Here is a 25,403-nt window from a genome sequence, read left to right as displayed (position 1 = left end):
CTTTTTGCGTCATCAAAAGTCGACGCTGAACTTTTGACGTGTAGAACGTGTTCGCCATAATAAATGCTGTGCTAAAACAAGTGATAACAAGGTGGCGTTTGTATTCTTTTCAACAAATATTGGTGTAGTTAGCAAGTGTCTGTCGGCATTGTAAAAAAAAAAAAAAAAAAGGAATAAGGAAAGAGCGAAGGACAATTTAGCATAAAAAGGTACGTAGCCAGCCAACAACACTGTTTCGCAAACAAACTGGCTTTCTAGACGGTCTTGTAGCTAGCTCGAGTGCAAACAACGCAGACAGCTGTTTCTGGTGCTGAACACCAACACTGAACTGATTGTAGCTAAAACATAGCGTACGTTCCAACGTTGTACTAGTTAGCTAACGTTTATATAGGGCATATTCATAGCTAGTTGGTAGCGCAGCTAATATACTCTACAGATGTGAAATATACCTATCGAAGATAGTTAACTAGCTAACTAATGTACAATATGTAACATTAGCAAGGTACGGATGACTAACCAGTTCAGTAGTTAGCTAGCTAAATCACTACAAAACACGTGTGTACGTTAGCTTGTCATCATGATGTAACTAACTTACTAGCTATATATTACAGAGAGTGTAAGTTAAGTAGCTAGTTGAGGAACGCAGCTCCGTTCTCTTATATCGAGTCGGAGTTGAGTTTTGATGACTGGTCGCGGGACTTGCTAGCAACATCATTGAGTCGCCATCAGTTGATTCTTGTAAAAATGTCAATTCTGAAAACGCTTACCTATAGCTATGTTTGTCCTGTACAACTGCGATCCTTCCGCAGGGTACTGAAATTCATACTTAAATGGTACCGTTAGGGACGTCCCAAGGATTCCTGATAGTACGGACCCAATTTAATCGCAGTTTACGTAATACGAGCATGAAGGGAAAATCGTTTGTATTAGTTATATTTTTTTATTAGAATTATTAATTTTAGCACCCCGCGGATGGACCGGAGTTGTACAGGACCAACATACGTACTTGTAAGCGTTTTCAGAATTGACATTTTTACAATAATCGATTGATGGTGGTGACTCAATGTTGTTGTAAGCAAATCCCGCGACCAGTCACCAAAACTATACTCCGTCTCGATAAAGAGAACGGAGTTGAGGGTTCCTCAACTCTTAACTAGCTAACATTAATTATACAGGGCAGGCTAGCTAGTAGCTACTGCACAATAGCGAATGTTATTGGATGTTTTCTAGCAGAGCCATAAACATGGCTATGGTTTCTAGCGTCGTGCTCTAGGCCATGACCAAATCACCTGTTGACTGTCCCAAGAACCTGTATAGCTGGATCGGTTCTGAACTGGAGCCAAAAGAAAGGTCCATTTTGTGTCACTGGTTGCAACTGGAGAGGTAGTCATGGTTTGTGAGCATAGATGGATCATGCATGAATTATATTTTATTTGAGGCGTAGGCCAAATCAGTAAGCTAGTGTTAGTGATGATATGCTAAACATGCTGTGTTGGTGCATGCAAGAGTAGGGAATCAATCTAGCTCATATCAAAATTTACAATGACAGGTGACTCTCTTCTCTTGCATGCACCAATGCAGTTTTTTTTCTTGCACATTCTCTCTAGACCCCAAGTAAAGTTTAGTTGATGACATGATTTGTTCTGTGTGTCAGGCCAGACCATGGCGTCGGCATCTGCTAGTGTGGATTCCAAGGCAGAGCTGACCTCTCTGCTGGAGCAGTGGGAGAGGGAGCAGCAGGCCAGCACACTGGACCTGGTCAACATCCTGACTAAGTGAGTGTCTGAGTAATACAGGATAATTGTTGGTAACACCAGTGGATATTATGGGAAGTAACATCACTGAATGTTTTGGGAAGTTTATTTGCTTGTTTATTTGCTTTCACCTTATTTATTTATGCCATATATTACTTGATGAAGGGATGGAAATACGTTTTTTTTTTGTCTCTGAACATTAAGGAATATGTGGTTGTCTGTTTTTGAATATATCATGGGTTTTCTTTTCCCCTCAGGATTTCAGAGCTGGTGGAGAGGGAGACTGAGGAATATCACAAAGCTGATCCGGATCCTTTTGATGACAGGCACCCTGGTAAGATGATGTATTTATGTTGTATGTAGTCATAACTATAGTATTAACTATAGCAACAGTGATAGTTGTTGACCTTCTGTAGGTTTTTCTAATTCTCCCAACCCCTTGCCACTTAGGGAGAGCGGATCCAGAATGCGTCTTGGGTCAGCTGCTAAAGATCCTGTTCAAAAATGATGATTTCATGAATGCTGTAAGACCTGAACTTTTTAAGATGTGTTTTTCCCCACACATTTACAGAATGGTATTTGTTCAAATTTGAATTATTTTAACTCCTGTCTTTTTCTAGCTCGTTAATAGCTATGTGATGACCAGCAGAGAGCTCACCCTCAACACTGCAGCCTGTCGCCTGCTGCAGAACATCATGCCTGGGTTGGAGACTGCTGTGGTCTTTCAGGAGAAGGTAGGCTATAACCTACATCTGTGGAGATGCACTTGAACATGTTTGTATATTTAGTTAGCTATAATATGCAACTGATTCAAATATTCAATAATCATGATGTCTCTGTTTGTGTGTGTACATGACAGGAGGGCATAGTGGAGAGGCTTTTTAAATGGGCCCAGGAGGCGGAGCAGCCCCTGAGAATCTATGCTACAGGCCTGTTGGCTGGAGCAATGGAGAACCAGGACATCGCTGCCAACTACAGGGAGGAGAACTCTGTCGTGGTCAGTGGCAACATCCTACTACTACCTGAGAAGGTTTATCAACATCAACATAAGATCTTGTGTAAATACGGTAATGTGGGTTCAATTGATTTTAGCCCTGTCACCACAAGTGGGTGTCCATCACCAGTATCTGTGAATGATGCTAGATGTCAGTATCTGTGAATGATGCTAGATGCATCTTTCTCTCTTTAGGTGCCTCTGATGCTGCAGCGGCTACGCGAGCTGCAGGCCAAGGACACTGAAAACCGGAAGGGGTTTAAACGGCCCAGCCCCAGGAAAACCCTGGGGGAACCTCTCCTTCCTCTGGATGAGGAGACGGTCGACGGGGGCTTCGAGGACAACCCCTTCCCCCCGGGGAATAAAGACATTGAGAGGAATGAGAAGGGATCAGATGAGGACCGAGTGGAGATCCACAGCCACGAGTCTTACAGCGAGATCTCCTTCCACCTCAACTACCTTAACAACACCCACAAGACCAGCAGCTGCGCTAACTCAGCTGTCAATGGCCCGATGAAGCCTGTGTCTGCCCCGCCGCCTCTGTCCCACCGGGACTTCCCCGACGGCAGGGAGGAGGGCAGCACTCACCTCAAGAGGAGAGCAGAGAGGGAGAATGGACAGAAGGTGAAACAGAAACTGAACTTCTCCCTGCCAGACCCGGAGAGGAACTTCAGCGAGCTGTCCAACAGCAGCTGGTCTGAGATGAGCCCCTGGGTGATTGGGAACAACTATCACCTTTACCCTCTGACCCCAGAGATGGAGCAGAGGCTCATCCTACAGTACCTCACCCCTCTGGGAGAGTACCAGGAGGTTAGTGGCTGCTTCAAAAACCTACCAGCAGATGTCAGTCTTATCAAACTCCTTTATAAGAGCTAGTGCTGTAGTCGTTGAAGACAATATGCCATAAATGACTGGTAGACAGACGAGTAGTTCTCTGCATACATTTTTTTATTTCTCTGTATTCATTTTGTCTTTCAGCTTCTGGCTGTCTTCATGCAGATGGGAGCCTGTGAGCTGCTCATCCATTACATGGACCTGAAGCAGACCAACGATGTACAGCTCACCTTTGAGGCTCTCAAGGTAACCTTTCTACAACTGACCTATAATGCATCTCAATTGTTTCAAGAGCAGCATCCCAGCCTTATCCTTAGATTCTCATTCGCTACCTATAGTACCTAGCCTCCCTGCTCCTGCATAAGAAGTTTGCCGCCCAGTTTGTGGTCCATGGAGGGGTTCAGAAGCTGCTGGAGATCCCCAAGCCTTCCATGGCCGCCACAGGGGTGTCTCTGTGCCTCTACTACCTGGCCTACAACCAGGATGCCATGGAGAGGGTAGGACAAACACGCACTGCATAAAAGTAAACCGTTCATAAAAGTTGTGACCTGTGGTACATGGGTGTGACATGATTTACTTCCATGTAAATGTGTAAGTCAATACAAATGTGTGTTCATGTGTCCCCATTAAATGTGTCTCTGTTACCCCCAGGTGTGTATGCTGCCCCACTCTATCCTGTCTGAGGTGGTGAGCTACAGTCTGTGGCTGTTGGAGTGTTCCCACGCCTCGGGCTGCTGCCACGCCACCATGTTCTTCTCCATCTCTTTCTCCTTCCGAGCAGTGCTGGAACTCTTTGACAGGCAGGACGGCCTCCGGCGCATGGTCAACCTGGTAGGAGGACCTGTGTGGTTTAGTCATGCTTCTGTTGTATCCAAGTGAAATACCAAGTGCTTTTCACTGTCTCCAGATCAGTTCTCTGAACATCCTCTGTGTTGGGGTGTGTATTAGACTGCTGTTTATTTTGTATTCTACGGTCTCCAGATCAGCACGTTGGAGATCCTGAACCCTGAGGACCAGGGGGCCCTGCTGAGTGATGACCAGATCTTCTCCAGCAGGCAGACGGCCAAGCACACCTGCATGGCCCTGCGCAGGTACTCCGAGGCTCATCTGGCCATCAAGGTGGAGCAGGTCAAGCAGTCCCTGCAGCGGACTGAAGGGGGTGCTCCCATTCACCCACAGCCTTACTACAAGGTAGGAGGAACATGCTGTTCTATGTGTGTTGTGATGATTGAAATTGTCTTGGGTCCTCTTTCAAATAATGAAATTGAATTTCAATTAACTTCCTCAATTGAAATGGATTTTACCGCCATCCCCCTGGAACCCATCATCACAGATGAACTTTGTTGATGGTTTTCTTTCAGTGATGCCTCATTCTCTTTATGTTCACCAGGCATGTAGTTACACCCATGAGCAGGTGGTGGAGATGATGGAGTTCCTGATTGAGTATGGCCCAGTCAGGCTGTACTGGGAGCCTGCAGAAGTCTTCCATAAGCTCTCCTGTGTGGAGCTTCTCCTGCAGCTCATCTCCATTGCCTGTGACTGGAGGACCTACTACGGCAGGTAAGGACAGAAAATAAATGCATCCTTCCTTCTGATGAGAAGGATGGACTTATTTATCAACTCCATCTGCTCTATATTAAAATACACCTCTGTCCATTATGGAGAACATTTCTGACAAATTCAAGTGAGCACAAAGTTGTAACCTGTGACTATTTCACCCTGTGTTGTTTTGTCCCCTAGGAGTGACACAGTGCGTTATGCCCTGGACATTCTGAGCATCCTGACGGTGGTCCCTAAGACCCAGCTGCTGATGTCGGACTCTGTGGCCGTGCTGGATGGGGAGGGGGGCAACGCCATCTCCACCGTGGGTATGTTACACTGCCCTGCCATGTCATTAAAGTTGCACGATATGGGCAAGAAATCATTGGGACATCTGTGTGTGGGAAGCAGCAACGAGGAGAGGGACAGCAACCGAATAAACTATGAAAACAGATTCAAAATATTTCATGCGATATGGATCTCTTGCGATATGAATATTGCACAAGTCAATATACACTGTACAGAACATTAGGAACACCTAATATTTAGTTGCACCCCCTATTGCCTTCAGAACAGCCTCAATTCGTCGGGGCATGCACTCTACAAGGTGTCAAGCGTTCCACAGGGATGCTGGCCCATGTTGACTCCAATGCTTCCCCCAGTTGTGAAGTTGGCTGGATGTCCTTTGGGTGGTACACTTGATACACATGGGAAACTGAGTGTGAAAAACCCAGCAGCGTTGCAGTTCTTGACACAGTTGCCTGGCACCTACTACCATAACCTGTTCAGACACTTAAATCTTTTGTCTTGCCCATTCACCCTCTGATGGTCACACATACACAATCCATGTTTCAATTGTCTGAAGGCTTAAATTCTGAAGGCTTAAATCCTTCTTGAACCTGTCTCCTCCCCTTCATCTACACCAGTGGTTCCCAAACGTTTTATAGTCCCGTACCCTTTCAAACATTCAACCTCCAGCTGTGTACCCCCTCTAGCACCAGGGTCAGCGCACTCTCAAATGTTGTTTTTTGCCATCATTGTAAGCCTGCCACACACGTGGGAAGTGACAGAGAGCTCTTATAGCACCAGGGCACAGATAATAATAATCAATAATTTAGCATTCTTACATATAAAACCTTATTTGATCTTCAAAAATGGTGAATAACTCACCACAGGTTAATGAGAAGGGTGTGCTTGAAAGGATGCACATAACTCTGCAATGTTGTATTGGAGAGTGTCTTAAATAATTTTCCACACAGTCTATGCCTGTATTTAGTTTTCATTCTAGTGAGGGCCGAGAATCCATTCTCACATAGGTACATAGTTGCGAAGGGCATCAGTGTCTTAACAGCGTGATTTGCCAAGGGAGTATACTCCTGAGCGCAGCCCTATCCAGAAATCTGGCAGTGGCTTCTGATTTTAAATTCAATTTTCAAAGAACCGCTTGTTGCAATTTCGATGAGGCTCTCTTGTTCAGATATTGGTAAGTGGACTGGAGGCAGGTCATGAAAGGGATAACGAATCCAGTTGTTTGTGTTGTCCGTTTCGGGAAAATACCTGCGTAATTGAGCACCCAGCTCACTCAGGTGCTTTGGTATATCACATTTGACATTGTCCGTAAGCTTGAGTTCATTTACACACAAAAATCATACAATGATGGGAAGACCTGTGTGTTGTTAATGCAGACAGAGAAGAGCTCCAACTTCTTAATCATAGCCTCAATTTTGTGCCACATATTGAATATAGTTGCGGAGAGTTCCTATAATCCTAGATTCAGATCATTCAGGCGAGAAAAAACATCACCCAGATAGGCCAGTCGTGTGAGTAACTCGTCATCATGCAAGCGGTCAGACACGTGAAAATGATTGTCAGTAAAGAAAACTTTAAGCTTGTCTCTCTCAAAAGAAAAAGAAAAAAGTCAATACTTTGCCCCTTGATCACCAGCGCACTTCTTTCTGTATGTTGTAAAAGCGTTACATTGCCGCTGCCCATATCATTGCATAATGCAGAAAATACACGAGAGTTCAGGGGCCTTGCTTTAACAAAATAACATTTTCATTGTAGTGTCCAAAACATCTTTCAAGCTGTCAGGCATTCTCTTGGCAGCAAGTGCCTCTCGGTGGATGCTGCAGTGTACCCAAGTGGCGTCGGGAGAAACTGCTTGCACGCGCGTTACCACTCCACTATTTCTCCCTGTCATGGCTTTTGTGCCATTAGTACAGATACTAACACATCTTGACCATTTGATGTCACAAAGCTGTCCAGTAACTTTAAAAATATCCTCTCCTGTTGTCCTGGTTTGTGGAATTGTTTTTTATTTTTGTCAGTGAAACGAGGCTACTCAGGCCGAGGGGGGGAAACTCACCCAAATGTATAGCCCTGTTGGAAAATCTAAAGGGACTGTGTGAAAATGTGAATTACATTTATATTTTGTGTATCCCACGACGGCATTGGCTATTCCCAAACAAGTGGTACGCGCAATCTACACTGATTTTGAAGGGGATTTAACAAGTGACATTAATAAGGGATCATAGCGTTTACCTGATCAGTCTGTCATGAAAGGAGTAGGTGTTCCTAATTTTTTTGTACACTCAGTGGATAGCCCACCTGCCATGGCTTTCTATTTACACAACCCCATATATCCAGTAGACCAGTACTCTTGGCTTTGCGTTCTAATCTTAATGTTCTGTTGTTCCTCAGGTATGGGTGTAGTCCTGGTGGTGGCAGAGGGAGAGGTGTTTGTGAACGATGCCGAGATCCAGAAGTCTGCTCTGCAGGTGGTCATCAACTGTGTGTGCGCTCCAGATAAAGGCATGTTCGGCATCGGCAAGTTCATCTCTGGCACGCCCCGCAGACGTCTACCCCAGACCACCAAGAACAGCGAGAGCGTGCTCACCAAGATGTGGAACGTGGTACAGTCCAACAACGGCATCAAGGTGAAAGTATTTATTTCCGAATTGTCTATTGATCTTACGCTTGAATGTTTTTGGGCTCTACTGGTCTCATAGTTCTGCCATCTCCCTGTAGGTACTGCTGTCCCTGCTGACAGTGAAGATGCCCATCACAGATGCGGATCAAATTCGGACCCTGGCCTGTAAGGCCCTGGTGGGTCTGTCCCGCTCCAGCTCAGTCAGACAGATTATCAGCAAGCTGCCTCTCTTCAGCAGTGGACACATCCAGCAGCTCATGAAGGAGCCCGTGCTCCAGGACAAACGCAGCGAACACGTCAAGTTCTGCAAGTTTGCGGCAGAGCTAATCAAGCGGGTGTCTGGTAAACCCCTCATGATCGGGACGGATGTCTCCCTGGCCTGGCTGCAGAGGGCAAACGTGGTGGCCCAGTCCAGAATATCCTTTCCTGAGAAGGAGCTACTGCTGTTGATCCGGAACCACCTGGTGGTCAAGGGTCTGCATGACACTGCCACCACACTCACCAAGGAGGCCGACCTCCCCATGGCCATCCTCCCCCACCCATCTTCCTCAGCTTTGCTTCCTGTCGTTGTTCCCCCTGCCTCTCCTGCCCCTGCCCTCCCCCGGACCCCTCGGCTGGCCAATGGGGTCACAGCACGGTTGGTGAGCCACAGCTCTCATCCGTCCGTGCCGTTGTCAGTTCAACCCCAGCCTCGTCCCTCGACGTCGCAACTCCTCACGGTACCTCCGGCCGCCCCTCCCCTGTTGACCCCTCACCAAAACATCGGCTCTCCCCTGATTGGACGGATCGTGTTCATGCGAGAGCGCCCGTCGCCGTGCCCCGTGCCTGCCATCTGTAAGAAGCCGCGGGTGCTGAGGCAGAAGTCGGACTACGGTGCCTTCAGCCAGAGTCCAGCCATGAAGAAACAGCTGGACAGACACCTGCCCTCTCCCCCCGCCCTGGACAGCATCATCACAGAGTACCTGAGGGAGCAGCATGCGCGCTGCAAGAACCCCGTTACCACCTGCCCCCCCTTCTCCCTCTTCACCCCCCACCAGTGCCCTGAGCCCAAGCAGAGGCGCCAGGCCCCAACCAACTTCACCTCCCGACACACACGCAGGGTTGTCTACCCAAAATACGGAGGGGTGGATGGCGGCTGCTTCGACCGACACCTCATCTTTAGCAGGTATGATTTCTTCCTACCACACTAGGGACTCGGCACAAAGTCCTTGTGTAACCGATGTGAAATGGCTAGCTAGTTAGCGGGGTGCGCGCTAATAGCGTTTCAATCGGTGACGTCACTTGCTCTGAGACCTTGAAGTAGTTGTTCCCCTTGCTCTGCAAGGGCTGCGGCTTTTGTGGTGCGATGGGTAACGATGCTTTGAGGGTGGCTGTTGTCGATGTGTGCAGAGGGCCCCTGGTTCGAGCCCAGGTAGGGGCGAGGAGAGGGACGGAAGCTAAACTGTTACACTTGCCTTTTAGGCTGAGGTGGACCAGGTGTTACACTGTCAACTGTGTTTATTTTCAGAACTTAATTTGTGTAAATATTTGTATGAACATAACAAGATTCAACAATTGAGACACAAACTGAACAAGTTCCACAGACATGTGACTAACAGAAATGGAATAATGTGTCCCTGAACAAAGGGGGGGTCAAAATCAAAAGAAACAGTCAGTATCTGATGTGGCCACCAGCTGCATTAAGTACTGCAGTGCATCTCCTCATGGACTGCACCAGATTTGTCAGTTCTTGCTGTGAGATGTTACCCCACTCTTCCACCAAGGCACCTGCAAGTTCCCGGACATTTCTGGGGGAGTATGGCCCTAGCCCTCACCCTCCGATCCAACAGGTCCAAGACGTGGTCAATGGGATTGAGAACCGGGTTCTTCGCTGGCCATCGCAGAACACTGACATTCCTGTCTTGCAGGAAATCAAGTACAGGACGAGCAGTTTGGCTGGTGGCATTGTCATGCTGAGGGTCATGTCAGGATGAGCCTGCAGGAAGGGTACCACATGAGGGAGAAGGATGTCTCGCCAGAGTACATCGATCCCGCGCCAGAGTACAGGCCTCGGTGTAACGCTCATTCCTTCGACGATAAACGCGAATCCGAATATCACCCCTGGTGAGACAAAACTGCGACTCATCAGTGAAGAGCACTTTTTGCCAGTCTGGTCGATCGAAGGTGGGTTTGTCAACATTGTTGCCGGTGATGTCTGGTGAGGACCTGCCTTGCAACAGGCCTCCAAGCCCTCAGTCCAGTCTCTCTGTTGTTGTTGCCATCCTGTACCTGTTCCGCAGGTGTGATGTTCAGATGTACCGATCCTGTGCAGGTGTTACACATGGTCTGCCACAGCGAGGACGATCAGCTGTCCATCCTGTCTCCCTGTAGCGCTGTCTTGGGCGTCTCACAGTACGGATATTGCAATTTATTGCCCTGGCCACATCTGCAGTCCTCATGCCTCCTTGTAGCATGCCTAAGGCACGTTCACGCAGATGAGCAGGGACCCTGGGCATCTGTCTTTTGATGTTTTTCAGTCAGTGGAAAGGCCTCTTTAGTGTCCTAAGTTTTCATAACTGTGACCTTAATTGCCTACCGTCTGTAAGCTGCATCCTGTAGCTGTTCCACAGGTGCATGTTCATTAATTGTTTATGGTTCATTGAACAAGCATGGGAGACATTTTAGGATTTATCTTTGAAAGACGTTTCTTTTTTTGCTGAGTTTGTTTTTATTTTTTCCCAGGTTCCGACCCATCTCTGTGTTCAGGGAAGCAGACGAGGATGAGAGTGGGTTCATGTGTTGTGCCTTCTCTGCCCGTGAGCGGTTCCTGATGCTGGGGACGTGTACGGGCCAGCTCAAACTCTACAATGTGTTCACAGGCCAGGAGGAGGCCAGCTACAGCTGCCACAGCTCTGCCATCACACACCTAGAGCCATCACGGGTCAGTGAGGCACATTTACAAATCGACCTATCTTGTGGATATCTAAAACATAGTATTTAATGAGACCTTTTATTCTTGTCTTTTGTCATCAGGATGGCTCTCTGTTGTTGACGTCAGCGTCATGGAGTTATCCTCTGTCTGCACTGTGGGGCATGAAGTCAGTGTTCATCATGAAGTAAGTGTGACTCACATAAGACTAACCTTGGCCCAGTCAAATCAATACAGTTGGTTATTGTTTTCAATGGGGATGACTGCTTTACCGTTTCCTTTCTATGGTTCTTTCTACTGGTTCTGTGTGTATGGTCCTCAGAGCAGGGAGTTGCTGAAAGGGGCTGACGGGTTCTTTAATTATGCACACTAACTGAACTGCCTTAGGGCTGGAATCTTCACTTCATAGAACACAGACAGTGTAGTGGGGCCACAGTTTAACAAAAGCAACATTGGGGCTTTTTGTGATTTTAGCTAGAACAACATTGGTCCCTCATTGCTTAACCAAAATGGATTTTTCAATATGAACTGAAGTCAGAGGTTGTAAGGATTGCCTTGAAATGTGTCTTTTTCAACAACAAAAAATTCCATTTATCTTTATTCATTTGATATATATATTTGTTTCCCATTTTTCTTTCCAGGCATTCCTTCTTAGATGACCATTATGTGGAGTTCAGTAAACTTTCACAAGACCGAGTCATTGGCACAAAGGAACACATAGCTCACGTAAGTTTTCTTAACATCTAAAGGTTAAACTGAACAACCATGTATATACACTGAATACACCAAACATTAGGAACACCTTCCTAATATTGATTTGCACCCCCCCTGGTTGACTCCAATGCTTCCCACAGTTGTATCAAGTAGCCAATTTGTCTGATGTCCTTTGGGTGGGGGACCATTCTTGATACACACGGGAAATGGTTGAGCGTGGAAAAACCTAGCAGCGTTGCAGTTCTTGACACAAACCGATGCGCCTGGCATCTACTACCATACACCGTTCAAAGGCACTTAAATCATGTTTTGCCCATTCACCCTCTGAATGGCATACACATAATTCATTTCTCAAGGCTTAAAAATCCTCCTTGAACCCGTCTCCTCCCTTTCGTTGAAGTGGATTTAACAAGTGACATCAACACGGGATCATAGCTTTCACCTGTTCAGTCTGTCATGGAAAGAACCTGTGTTCCTAATGTTTTGTATACTCTGTGTATAAGCTGAAATCATGTCATCGTCTTTGGGTCTCAGATCTACGACATCCAGACAGGGCAGAAGACCCTTACCCTCCACTACCCGGACCTGTCCAACAACTACAAGAGGAACTGTGCAACCTTTAACCCCACCGACGACCTGGTGCTGAACGACGGCGTGCTGTGGGATGTGCGCTCAGCTCAGGCCATCCACAAGTTTGACAAGTTCAACATGAACATCAGCGGAGTGTTCCACCCCAACGGCCTGGAGCTCATTGTCAACACCGAGATTGTATCCTTTACTCACGTACTGTACAATAGTAATATTACATTTTTAAAGAGTATTCCCAATGCTCTGTTGGCAGTACTTAGCCTACATCAGTTGGTCAGATGTTATCAAGCCTCAAAAGTGGCCACATGTCAAGATTAGTTTGTCACATCCGGCAAAATACCCCAACACCAAATGAATTGTGAAAAAATAGTCGTTACATTATACTGAGAGTGATGTGACATTGTGATTTCTTAATGAGTGTGTCAGTGGGACCTGCGGACCTTCCACCTGCTCCACACAGTGCCAGCTCTGGACCAGTGCAGGATCGTCTTCAACAACAACGGCACGGTCATCTACGGAGGTGAGAACTGAACTCACTGCATGATGGGAAATGCAGTACTGTATCCTGTGTTAGTGAGACTAATCGAAATTTCACCTGCTGAACAGCTAGCACTTTATAGATGTGTGTAAAAAGGTGAGTGCTTGGGGGTTGTGTATTTATGAAGTGTTGAATGTGCATGTAGAGGTGTGTGTTTGATGCCACACTGCCCCACTGAACCATATGGCCAGGAGGCTGTGCCCTGAGCTGGCAGAGGAGAGCACCAGCTGGTTCACACCACCTCACAGCCAGAGCCACAGGGAGGCCATGATGGATCCACCCACATCCATATCACTCGAATGTCTCAGTAGCCTGAGCCATGTGGAGGCCATGATGTACCCAACCACAGCAGTGGCAGTCGAGCAGCAGTATCACTCTTATCATCTCTCTTTATCCACCCATACGTACATCCATGCAGTTTGTACGTATGCAACTAGTGTTATTTTGCTATCATGGATCCTCGCATTACCAAAATTCATAAAATTTTCCCCAAATATAGTTTTATATCCGTCTTTGTTTTTCCAAGTGTGTTGTTCCCCAGTTTTTTTTGTAATCTTTTCACATCTCACTTTTTAATAGAACATACAATTATTATATATATATTTTTTAAACTCCACAACAATTTTTGAACAGGAGACTACTTTTGAGGTTTGGGGGGGGGATATAGTTAACCATTTAATCGAAGTGTTAGCAGTTGATGTTAACTCTTCAATAACACAGATTCCAACGCAAATCAGGGGGAGAAAAATAGGTTTATTCAAAGAGGACAAATCATAGATGTTATGCTGAGAGGTAGATGTTCATTCTCCCCTGTCCTCAGTGATTCTCAACACAGAGCAAATGGAGAGGATGTAGTTTTATAACCCAACCCTAGCCTGTGGTTGACCAATTGCAATTCCTTGCAATAAAAATAACAAGTATCCTATTTCAGGCTTAATGAATAGACAAATTCCTCCCATGTCTCTAACCCATTGCTCATTAATTTTCTATTACAGAAAAAACACTTTCCTTGGATCATTTGTACTCTGTTGACCTTCAGTCCTCTTGACCTTTAGTCCTCTGCGTTGTGTATTTATCTTCAAAATATTCTTACAGAAGTGAGCATCAGATGGAGACCATGTGATTGCAGAGTTTGCTAAACGAATGGCCTCTGGATTGATGCAAATGAGCATGATATCATTCTGCTAGGTTAGGCGTAGGCTATTTTGTAGATAACAGTTCATGGAGTATTTTTTGGGGGGGGGAAGCCTTCACATCTTTGAAGTGTAGACTAGACGTGCGCACGCACTGCACACAACACACACAGACGGGCATTCCTGTGCCGTTTCCAAAACTTGCTGGAAAATACAAATCACTGATGCATTTTCTTCATCTATTATGATGAACATGGGCAAATTAATGTATTTTCTATTTAGTTCACTACATTTATTTGCTTTCCTACTAAGTTCAATACATTTTGGAACATTGTTGAATTCCGTTCTGTCCAGATTCTGTGAGACCCTCTGCGTTTTCCACAATGTGTCCCTATGGTACCAGAATTGAGCAATGCCTATTTTCAAGCAGAATTTTTCAATTCTTTCATTGGAATTCCAATTCACTTTTTTTCTTGACTGAATAGAAATGGAATTGACCCCAACCCTGTTACCTAGGACCATGTGGATACCATGAAGGCTCTGCCCACACACGCACCCACACCACTCTGTTTAGTAGCCAGAACCATGTCTATCGGTCTGGCCATTTAATCTGGACAGATTTGCTCTCGTTGTCGCGTGTACAGAAAACGTAACCCGAATGTTGTTTTTCCCAGCGATGCTACAGGCAGATAATGAGGATGATATATTGGAAATGCAGATGAAGACTCCCTTTGGCTCCTCCTTCAGGACGTTCAATGCCACTGACTACAAACCCATTGGTAAGACTGCTCTAAGACACACTGTCACAACAGTCCCTCGGCCTTGCATTTATCAGAAGTAGACTATCTTGTTTTAAATTGCAACCCAGGCATGACTCAATAGTGGCTCCTGTCCTGACCCAACATCTGGGAAACACTCGTTTTGTAAAACGACAGCTTCATGCTTTGAAAATGGAGTCGGATTAGCTTTTTTTCCCAAATTGACTCCTTACAAAAGCGTTTATTCTTCCTGTATCAACTACTTTCAATATTGTGAAGTCATATGAGAGGTTTATTATTCCCCCCCCCCCCCCCAGCCACCATCGACGTGAAGAGGAATATATTTGACCTCTGCACGGATACTAAGGACTGCTACCTGGCTGTGATCGAGGTAAATCTTCTGTCATCTGTTAGATTACTCGATAAAGCTGCAAAGGATTGAATCACATACCCCACTTTGCACAGTCAGATATTGAGTTTAGTGGTGGGGCTTAGTACTATTGAGGCATACAACTGTTGTCAGACTTTCTGTGTGTTTCCCCTCCAGAACCAGGACTCGGTCAACACAGACACGGTGTGCAGACTGTACGAGGTGGGACGCCAGAGACTGGCTGAGGAGGAGGAGGATGAGGAAGATCAGGTAAAGGACCCAACGTACCCCTTCACAAAGCGCCCCCCTCTTATGTTATGTTGGTTGATAATCCATCAAATAACCAATCGCTAACATTGGGTGATTGGTTGGTTATGCCAGAATTTTTTTATTGCAAGTAATGCAGCCTAAATATCTAAATATAAGATCTGGCTGTTCTGGAACACTTGTCCCCTATCAGGAGGATGACGATCAAGAGGACGACGATGATGACGAAGATGACTCTGACGACGACATCGACACAGACCCACTGGTTGCCGAGCTGGAAAATGATAATGGAGGAGAGGACGAGGAAGATGGGAACAATGACTTCTCTCCCTCTGACGATGAAGAGGTAGCTCGTCTGCTTGAGGGGGATGGTGAGGATGATGACGATGACTCGGATGAGGAAGATGGGGACCTTGCCCTGGATAACAGTGAGTAATAGTTGTCAGTGTATCCCTCAGCCACGCACTCATCTAGGTACAGCATTGGATGAAGGACCAGCAGGGTTGAAGTTTGTGGTAACATTGAACTTTAACCTTCTGTCATGGGCTAGGATACATATTTTACTTTTTATAATGACATTCAACAGTGGCATTCAACTCTTACCCTATGAGGTCCGGCGCCTGCTGGTTCTCTGTTCTGCTTGATAATTAATTGCACCCATCTGGTGTGCCAGGTTTAAATCAGTCTGTGATTAGAGGGGAACAATGAAAAAACGCAGTGGAACTAGCTTCGAAGGTCAAGAGTTCAAGAGTTCCCAAATTAAGTTACTGGGTAGCTGCAGGAACAAGTTTGGAGAGAGCCAATGGTATACAGAGTTTGGGCAGAATATCACCTGTCGGGCAGCGAGAGCATGCTCCTCAAACAGTGGTTGATGCATGAACTGAAATAAGTGTTGTATTTATTTCTCAGCTGCTCATATTAAGCACATGCTCCCCTATAAAACCGAAGTAGCCTACAGAACGGACCGGCGGGAAAAATTGCGGCCTCCATTCGCTATTCGAGTGCATACAGATGACATGTATTTTCTTTTCTCCCTGCCCCTGTTCCTGTCCATTTGATAATGGGCCATTCTAAATCAAATAGAAATGTCCATATTAGTAAAGATTAAATTGAGAATAGTCTGATGGGTGACAATATAATCACTTGATGATAGAACATCTGTGCAGCCTGAGGCAAGGAACAGAGTGCACGTTTTTTTTCTTTTTTTCTACTTTCTCAAATCATCAATGTTGCATCATGCAGCCCATATGTTTTGATTTCTGACATTCTGTGTTTATCATAAACTGTTTCAAATAATCACTTTTATGCTCAACATAGCCACTTCATACAGTGCCTTCGCTAAGTATTCAGACCCCTTGACTTTTTCCACGTTTTGTTACAGCCTTATTCTAGGTCGTCATTGTAAATAAGAAGTTGTTCTTAACTGACGTGCCTAGTTAATTTTAAGTAAATTTAAAAAATAAAACGTACCTTATTTAAAGAACATATATTTTTTTATTTCACCTTTTATTTAACCAGGTAGGCTAGTTGAGAACAAGTTCTCATTTACAACTGCGACCTGGCCAAGATAAAGCACAGCAGTTCGACACACACAACAACACAGAGTTACACATGGAATAAACAAACATACAGTAGAAAAATCTATATACAGTGAGTGCAAATGTGGTACGATAAGGGAGGTAAGGCAATAAATAGGCCATGGTGGTAAAGTAATTACAATATAGCAATTAGACACTGGAATGGTAGATGTGCAGAAGATGAATGTGCAAGTAGAGATACTGGGGTGCAAAGGAGCAAGATAAATAAATACAGTTTGGGGATGAGGTAGTTGGATGGGCTATTTACAGATGGGCTATGTGCAGTGATCTGTGAGCTGTTCTGACAGCTGATGCTTAAAGTTAGAGAGGGAGATATAAGTGTCCAGCTTCAGTGATTTTTGCAGTTCGTTCCAGTCATTGGCAGCAGAGAACTGGAACGAAAGGCGGCCAAAGGAAGAATTTGCTTGTGGGGTGACCAGTGAGATATACTTGCTGGAGCGCGTGCTATGGGTGGGTGCTGCTATGGTGACCAGTGAGCTGAGATAAGACGGGGCTTTACCTAGCAGAGACTTGTAGATGACCTGGAGCCAGTGGGTTTGGCGACGACTATGAAGCCATGGCTAGCCAACGAGAGCGTACAGGTCGCAGTGGTGGTTAATATATTGGTGTCAAAACGGATGGCACTGTGATAGACTGCATCCAATTTGTTGAGTAGAGTGTTGGAGGCTATTTTTTATAGATGACTTCGCTGAAGTCGAGGATCGGTAGGATGGTCAGTTTTACCAGGGTATGTTTGGCAGCATGAGTGAAGGATGCTTTGTTGCGAAATAGGAAGCCGATTCTAGATTTCATTTTGGATTGGAGATGCTTAATGTGAGTCTGGAAGGAGAGTTTACAGTCTAGCCAGACACCTAGGTATTTGTAGTTGTCCATGTATTCTAAGTCAGAACCGTCCAGGGTAGTGATGCTGGACGGGCGGGCAGGTGCGGGCAGTGATCGGTTGAAGAGCATGCATTTAGTTTTACTTGCAGTTGGAGGCCACGGAAGGAGAGTTGTATGGCATTGGAGGTTAGTTAACACAGTGTCCAAAGAAGGGCCAGCAGTATACAGAATGGTGTCTGCGTAGAGGTGAATCAGAGAATCACCAGCAGCGAGAGCGACATCATTGATAAATACAAAGAGAGTCGGCCCGAGAATTTAACCCTGTGGCACCCCCATAGAGGCTGCCAGAGGCCCGGACAACAGGCCATCCGATTTGACACACTGAACTCTATCAGAGAAGTAGTTGGTGAACCAGGCGAGGCAATCATTTGAGAAACCAAGGCTGTTCAGTCTGCCAATAAGAATGTGGTGATTGACAGTCGAAAGCCTTGGCCAGGTCGATGAATACGGCTGCACAGTAATGTCTCTTATCGATGGCGGTTATGATATCGTTTAGGACCTTGAGTGTGGCTGAGGTGCATCCATGACCAGCTCTGAAACCAGATTGCATAGCGGAGAAGGTACGATGGGATTCGAAATGGTCGGTAATCTGTTTGTTGACTTGGCTTTTGAGGACCTTAGAAAGGCAGGGTAGGATAGATATAGGTCTGTAGCAATTTGGGTCTAGAGTGTCTCCCCCTTTGAAGAGGGGGATGACAGCGGCAGCTTTCCAATCTTTGGGAATCTTAGACGATACGAAGGAGAGGTTGAACAGGCTAGTAATAGGGGATGCAACAATTTCGACAGATCATTTTATAAAGAGAGGGTCCAGATTGTCTAGCCCAGCTGATTTGTAGGGGTCAAGGTTTTGCAGTTCTTTAAGAACATCAGCTATTGGATTTGGGTGAAGGAGAAATGGGGAAGGCATGGGCGAGTTGCTGTGGGGAGTGCAGGGCTGTTGACCGGGGTAGGGGTAGCCAGGTGGAAAGCATGGCCAGCCGTAGAGAAATGCTTATTGAAATTCTCAATTATAGTGGATTTATCGGTGGTGACAGTGTTTCCTAGCTTCAGTGCAGTGGGCAGCTGGGAGGAGGTGTTCTTATTCTCCATGGACTTTACAGTGTCCCAGAAATGTTTTGAGTTTGTGCTACAGGATGCAAATTTCTGCTTGAAAAGGCTAGCCTTAGGAAAGCTAACTACATGTGTATATTTGTTCCTGACTTCCCTGAAAAGTTGCATATCACGGGGGCTATTCGATGCTAATGCAGATCGCCACAGGATGTTTTTGTGCTGGTCAAGGGCAGTCAGGTCTGGAGAGAACCAAGGGATGTATCTGTTCCTGGTTCTACATTTTTAAGATGGTGAGGAAGGCACTTTTAAAGAATGACCAGGCATCCTCTACTGACGGGATGAGGTCAGTATCCTTTCAGGATACCTGGGCCAGGTCGATTAGGAAGGGCTGCTCGCTGAAGTGTTTTAGGGATCGTTTGATAGTGATGAGGGGTGGTCGTTTGACCGCAGACCTATTACGGATGCAGGCAATGAGACCGTGATCGCTGAGATCTTGGTTGAAAACAGCAGAGGTATATTTGGAGGGCAAGTTGGTTAGGATGATATCTATGAGGGTGCCCATGTTTACGGATTTGTGGTTGTACCTGGTGGGTTCATTGATAATTTGTGAGAAATTGAGGGCATCAAGCTTAGATTGTAGGATGGCCGGGTGTTAAGCATGTCCCAGTTTAGGTCACCTAGCAGCACTAGCTCTGAAGATAGATGGGGGGCAATCAGTTCACATATGGTGTCCAGGGCACCATATGAGGGTGGTCTATAGCAAGCGGCAACGGTGAGAGACTTGTTTCTGGAAAGGTGGATTTTTAAAAGTAGAAGCTCGAATTGTTTGGGTACAGACCTGGATAGTAAGACAGAACTTTGCAGGCTATCTTTGCAGTAGATTGCAACACTGCCCCCTTTGGCAGTTCTATCTTGTCGGAAAATATTATAGTTAGGGGTGGAAATTTCAGGGTTCTTGGGGGTCTTCTTGAGGCAGGATTCAGACACGGTTAAGACATCCGGGTTGGCAGAGTGTGCTAGGGCAATGAATTAAACAAACTTAGGGGGGAGGCTTCTAATGTTAACATGCATGAAACCAAGGCTTTTATGGTTACAGAAGTCAGCAAATGATAGCACCTGGGGAATGGGAGTGGAGCTAGGCACTGCAGGGCCTGGATTGACCTCTACATCACCAGAGGAAGAGTAGGATAAGGGTACGGCGAAAGGCTTAAATAACTGGTCGTCTAGTGCTTAGAGAACAGAGAGTAAAAGGAGCAGATTTCTGGGCACGGTAGAATAGATTCAAGGCATAATGTACAGACAAAAGTATGATAGGATGTGGATACAGTGCGGGTAAACCTGTGCATAGAGTGACGATGAAAGAGATATTGTCCCTACAAATATCATTTAAACCAGGTGATGTCACCTGTGTGGTAGGTGGAACTAAAGTGTTAAATAAGGCGTATTGAGCAGGGCTAGAGGCTCTACAGTTAAATAAGGCAATAAATACTAACCAAAACAACAATGGACAAGGCATATTGATGTTAGCGAGAGGCATGCGTAGCTAAGTGATCATAGGAGTCCAGTGAGTTGGCTTCAGGGAGCTTGCGGGCCGTGTCTAGCAAGCTAACAGAAGGGCCTTGGAGGGACGTCGCGACGGAAGATAGTCTGTGGCCCCCTCGTGCTATTACATCGGCAGACGGATCAGCAGGGCTCCATGTGGTAAACCAGGCCAATTGGCAGAATAGGTATAGTGGCCAGATAATTTGTCCTGTGGGCCTCTTAAGGTAACAGTCCAATGTGCTCTGGACAGCTAGAAGGCCGCGGATGGGATTTCAGGGGACGAAGCGACGGCGGAGCCAGTTGAGAAAAACCCCATCGGGCGAATCACGTCGGTGGTCCAGTCGTGATGAGTCGGCGGGGGTCCAAGCCAGTTGGCGAAAAGTGGTATTGTAGCCCAAGTAGTGGCTGATGGACCTCTTTAGCTAGCCGGGAGATGGGCCTGGCAAGGCTAGCTCCAGGCTAATTGGTTCTTGCTTCGGGACAGTGACGTTAGCCAGGAGTGGCCACTCAAATAGCAGCCAGCTAGCTGTAATGATCCAGGTGAAGAAGAAAAAAAGGTTCAAGCTTGCGGTAGGAATCCGGAGATATGGAGAAAAATATGTCCGATTTGCTCTGGTTTGAGTCGCGCTGTGCAGACTGGCGAGAGTTGTCCGTGCTAGAGATGGCTGATGACCGCTAGCAGTGACTAGCTGACTAGTAGCTAGTTAGCTGGCTAGCTTCTGTTGGGGTTCCGGTTCAGGCGACGGATCAGCAGGGCTCTGTATGGTGGGTATAGTGGCCAAAGAATTTGTCCGATGGGCCTCTTAAGCTAACATTCCGATGTACTTTAGACAGCTAGCGGGCCGTGGCTAACTAGTAGCCAGTTAGCTGGTAAAATATTAAATATATATACGGGAAAAAAAGGAAAAGCAATGTTTACAAGGGAAAGGAAGGTACAAGACAAAAACACGTCCGACTGCTACGCCATCTTGGAATATTCTTGAACTATTTAAACCCTTTACTCAGTACTTTTTTGAAGAACCTTTGGCAGCGATTACAGCCTTGAGTCATCTTCGGTATGACGCAACAAGCTTGGCACACATGTATTTGGGGAGTTTCTCCTATGCTTCTCTGCAGATCCTCAAGCTCTGTCAGGTGGATAGGGAGCGATGCTACACAGCTATTTTCAGGTCTCCAGAGATGTTCGAAAGGGTTCAAGTCCAGGCTCTGGCTGGGCCACTCAAGGACATTCAGAGACTTGTCCTGAAGCCACTCCTACATTGTCTTGGCTGTGTGCTTAGGGTTTCTGTCCTGTTGGAAGGTGAACCTTCGCCCCAGTCTGAGGTCCTGAGCGCTCTAGAACAAGTTTTCATCAAGGATCTCTCTTTTTACTTTACTCCGTTCATCTTTGCCTCGATCCTGACTAGTCTCCCAGTCCCTGCCGCTGAAAAACATCCACACAGCATTATTCTGCCACCACCATGCTTCACGGTAGGGATGGTGTCATTGTTTTTCCAGACGTAACGCTTGCATTCAGGCCAAAGAGTACAATCTTGCTTTCATCAGACCAGAGAATCTTGTTTCTTTGGGTGCCTTTTGTCAAACTCCAAGCGGGCAGTCGTGCCTTTTACTGCCAGACCAAGGCCCTTCTCCCCCGATTGTCTAGTTTGGCCGGGCGGCCAGCTCTTGGAAGAGTCTTGGTGTTTCCAAACTTCTTCCATTTAAGAATGATGGAGGCCACTGTGTTCTTGGGTACCTTCAATGCTGAAGAAATGTGTTGGTACCCTTCCCCAGATCTGTGCCTCGACACAATCCTGTCTCGGAGCTCTACGGATAATTCCTTCGACCTCATGGCTTGGTTTTTGCTCTGACATGCACTGGCCACTGTGGGACCTTTTATAGACAGGTATGTGCCTTTCCAAAAATGGTCCAATTAATTTAATTTACCACAGGTGGATTCCAATCAAGTTGTAGAAACATTCCATGCTCAGTGGAAACAGGATGTAGCAAAGGGTCTGAATACTTTTGTAAATAAGGTGTTCGTGTTTTTTATTTTTAAATCTGCAAAAATGTCAACCTGTTTTCGTTTTGTCATTATGAGATATTGTGTGTAGATTGTTGAAGATTTTATTTAATACCTTTTAGAATAAGGCTGTAACGTAACAACGTGTAAAAACTCAAAGGCTCTGAATACTTTCTGAAGGCACTGTATGCACACACTTAGAAAGGATATTTTCCCATTACTATTTTATTCAGCTAAGTTCAATTATATTCTTCTAACTATAAAGTCGTATAATGGCACGGGACTTATAAGCATATCTTGTCTGCTAAATGGAGCATAGCCAGGTAACTAACATACACTAGGCCAAATCATATTCTGTTCTTCTGAAATACATTTTCTTAACATAATGTTAATTTAGATAAATAATAAAATAAATTGATTTATTGATGGTGTTCATAGATTTATTATACTTTTTTTAAAGGTGCGCGTCAGCGTTTTGTATGCCGGCTATGACTTGCCTTTTTTTAAATACAGTCCTCGTTCTCTGTGAAGCTTAGCTTGTTATCAAAATTATTGCTTAAAAAAAAAGTGTTACTGTACTGCTGTGTGGACATTTCATCTTTAAAGAGTGAGTAAGGAAAAACAGAGATGAACCCTCACACAGGAGACATGTTTCTACTCGGTGGCATTTTTACTCCAGCACCGTGACTTGTACAGTGTTCTGTCCCGTTATTCCCCGGACCTCTAAATCTGTCTTTGCTTTCTTTCTGTCAACCCAGCAGACAGCTCAGACCTTGAGGATGACATAATCCTGTCCCTGAATGAGTGAGGAGTTGTCTGGGACAGAGGAACTAGGACAACATTTCCCGGACTTCTAGTGAGAGCTCTCCCGTGGGTGAACACTCATTAACAACTGAGACAAGACGGTAAGGTACAGTTAGAGTTGGGGAGAAAGAAGGATGGGATTTGGATTTGGGGAATGAACTGCGAGACCGACTGCACTGCTAGTTTGGAATATTGTCCCAATGCCCACCTACCGCCCAGGAGAAATGGTGGGAGAAGCTGATTGGAGAGTCAGAAGTAGAGGGCCAGAAGAAAGTTCCGCCTTTCAAAACATTTCCACGGAAATGGTATTCCTGAGAAAAAAAAACTGTTTATGATGATATAGTTTTATATTACACGGTTTGCTTGATGAGTGGGGGAAAAAAACTGGTACACACAACAAAGACTGATTCTTTTTAAAATGTTGATTTCATTAAAGCTCTTTTCAAAGTTTGTCCCCCCATATGGACTATTGGTCATTTTCTAGAGTGCTGAATGACCACTGTCATGTGTAGGCTGTTTTAGATGGGGAAACTGAAGGATACCACTTCTCTCTGTGGATTGATAAGGCAGAGTGTTCGCTGACTCAAGCTTACTGTTCTGTACTGCATCGGCTCCCGTGTGGTCTGCTAAAGACTAAGGTGGTGCTTGAGGCCGCCACTTTAAAAACAAACACCCACACAGAGCGCTGATAATCTGTGGAGCTAAAGCAGCCATATCCTCAGGTTCATCTCCACTGCACCACCTACAATACAAACGTAGCTAGCGACCAAGACACCACACACAATAGTGCCATCAATGACCAACGCCACTTAGTTTCACTGTGTAATCATAACGGATTAAACATGGTGCTCTTTAAAAATGCTGACGACTGACAATTTAGGAACTGTACTCGCATTAGTGAGTGTAAAACCGTGGACTACACAAATATTGTCGGCACGTGATTTGATGTAGGTGTATGTCTATATAACGAGGCCTTAATTTTTTTACACCGTGTATGAATATGGCTTAGATTTACATTTTGAGTGCTTGATATCAACATTGGGTTTATTCTGTCTACACACAGCAAATGTTATATTGTAAGACGGAAAGCATACTTTACCTTTACATTTTGGGTTAACATTTTTTTGGGGGGGGGAGTTCATTCGTGGACATTGCTTGGTATTCAGTTGTTATATTGCTACAACCTGTTTCCCCTTTTTTTTAAATATTTTTTTTCTAACACTTATGATTTGTTTGGTCCTCTCATGGAACACCCCTGACAGAAGTGCATTGGATGATGTTTTAGTTGCTGACTGTCAATAATACAGAGACACTGGGTGCACATGTTTTGCATTAAGGGATGTCCGGGTGGGTGAATTTGGTACTCGATTGGCAATTTAGGAGCCTTGTGGAAAACACAGAATCCCACCCTCAACTGCCAGGGAGGCCGGTTATAGGGATAGCGTTGACAATGAAACTCATTCCCCCGGCTATGTAAAGCAAGCGCACTGTATTTTGGCCGAGGTGTGTTTTGTTTGGATTATGGTTTTGACCTTGAACTATTTTGGGTGGAAGGGTGGGTGGTTTTAGAAGCTATTCCTGATAAGTATTAAATTGTGCATATTATTCAGTTGCTGCTACTTTTTAACGAGACAGTCAAGATGCAAATGTAGGCTGGTCTCACATGTGTTGCCAACATATCATGATTTTTCTTCCTGAATCATTCACTTTTCCTAGTTTTTGATTTCATTATTTTCCTTCTACCTTTCTTCATTTCTTTGTTAGAGGCACTCTTGTAAAGACCCATAAAAAAAAAACATGTTCTGTACAGTATGTATCTAAAAGTATTTTTACTCTCATTTTATTTAAAGATTGAGCTCTGTCATCTTTAGGCCTAAATTGGAATACCCTGACCCATTGACGTTAAGAGATTAACGCCCTGGTGTGAACAGTGAATATGACGTGCATCATACACCCAACAGCTATTATTCAGTTGCTGTGATGGAAGAGCTCACTCATCTCTAACCTACGTAGGAGCCAGGGTTTCACGACCAGAACATAAACGTATAGAATATACCTCAGAAATGTACTAGAGATTGTCATTTGTGGTACCCAATATAAGCCAATTTTATGTATAGTATAATACACCACACACACACATTTGTTTCGTACTTCAATTACTATTTATTGTAGACTACATGCTCTGTCTACAGACATGGG

At 45.3% G+C, this 25,403-nt stretch overlaps 1 protein-coding gene across 4 annotated transcripts; it reads left to right on the top strand.

The window, feature by feature from the left end:
- On the top strand, positions 1-23,664 carry LOC139556910 (DDB1- and CUL4-associated factor 1-like). 4 transcript variants are annotated; one of them, XM_071371030.1, is made up of 25 exons: positions 1-209; positions 1,655-1,775; positions 2,012-2,088; positions 2,205-2,278; positions 2,375-2,488; positions 2,614-2,751; positions 2,944-3,558; positions 3,727-3,828; positions 3,921-4,079; positions 4,234-4,413; positions 4,564-4,773; positions 4,973-5,142; positions 5,323-5,450; positions 7,822-8,057; positions 8,149-9,215; positions 10,772-10,970; positions 11,063-11,145; positions 11,600-11,684; positions 12,207-12,440; positions 12,687-12,780; positions 14,606-14,710; positions 15,007-15,080; positions 15,237-15,329; positions 15,520-15,754; positions 23,162-23,664. In XM_071371030.1, exons 2-25 carry the CDS (start codon positions 1,663-1,665, stop codon positions 23,206-23,208), a joined length of 4,632 nt encoding a protein of 1,543 aa, XP_071227131.1. In that variant the 5' UTR covers positions 1-209; positions 1,655-1,662; the 3' UTR covers positions 23,209-23,664. The 4 variants fall into 4 exon arrangements, with proteins under 4 accessions (XP_071227131.1, XP_071227129.1, XP_071227133.1 ...); XM_071371028.1 differs by having other exon boundaries at positions 23,159-23,664; XM_071371032.1 differs by lacking the exons at positions 1-209; positions 1,655-1,775; positions 2,012-2,088; positions 2,205-2,278 and having other exon boundaries at positions 2,614-2,812; positions 23,159-23,664.
- Positions 23,665-25,403: the final 1,739 nt, after the last annotated feature.

Source organism: Salvelinus alpinus, chromosome 28, assembly GCF_045679555.1.
Source record: "Salvelinus alpinus chromosome 28, SLU_Salpinus.1, whole genome shotgun sequence".
Classification (NCBI taxonomy): Eukaryota; Metazoa; Chordata; class Actinopteri; order Salmoniformes; family Salmonidae; genus Salvelinus; species Salvelinus alpinus.
Note: the sequence above shows the minus strand (reverse complement) of the source record. Positions and strands in the feature narration are given on the sequence as shown.

What these genes read in the sequence shown, in the direction of transcription:
- LOC139556910 (XM_071371028.1), top strand. Translation starts at nt 1,663, where the DNA reads ATGGCGTCGGCATCTGCTAGTGTGGATTCCAAGGCAGAGCTGACCTCT. An exon ending in TCACCTTTGAGGCTCTCAAG is followed by an intron (nt 3,829 to 3,920) that starts GTAACCTTTCTA and finishes CGCTACCTATAG; the next exon opens with TACCTAGCCTCCCTGCTCCT. An exon ending in CGGCACGGTCATCTACGGAG is followed by an intron (nt 12,781 to 14,605) that starts GTGAGAACTGAA and finishes TGTTTTTCCCAG; the next exon opens with CGATGCTACAGGCAGATAAT.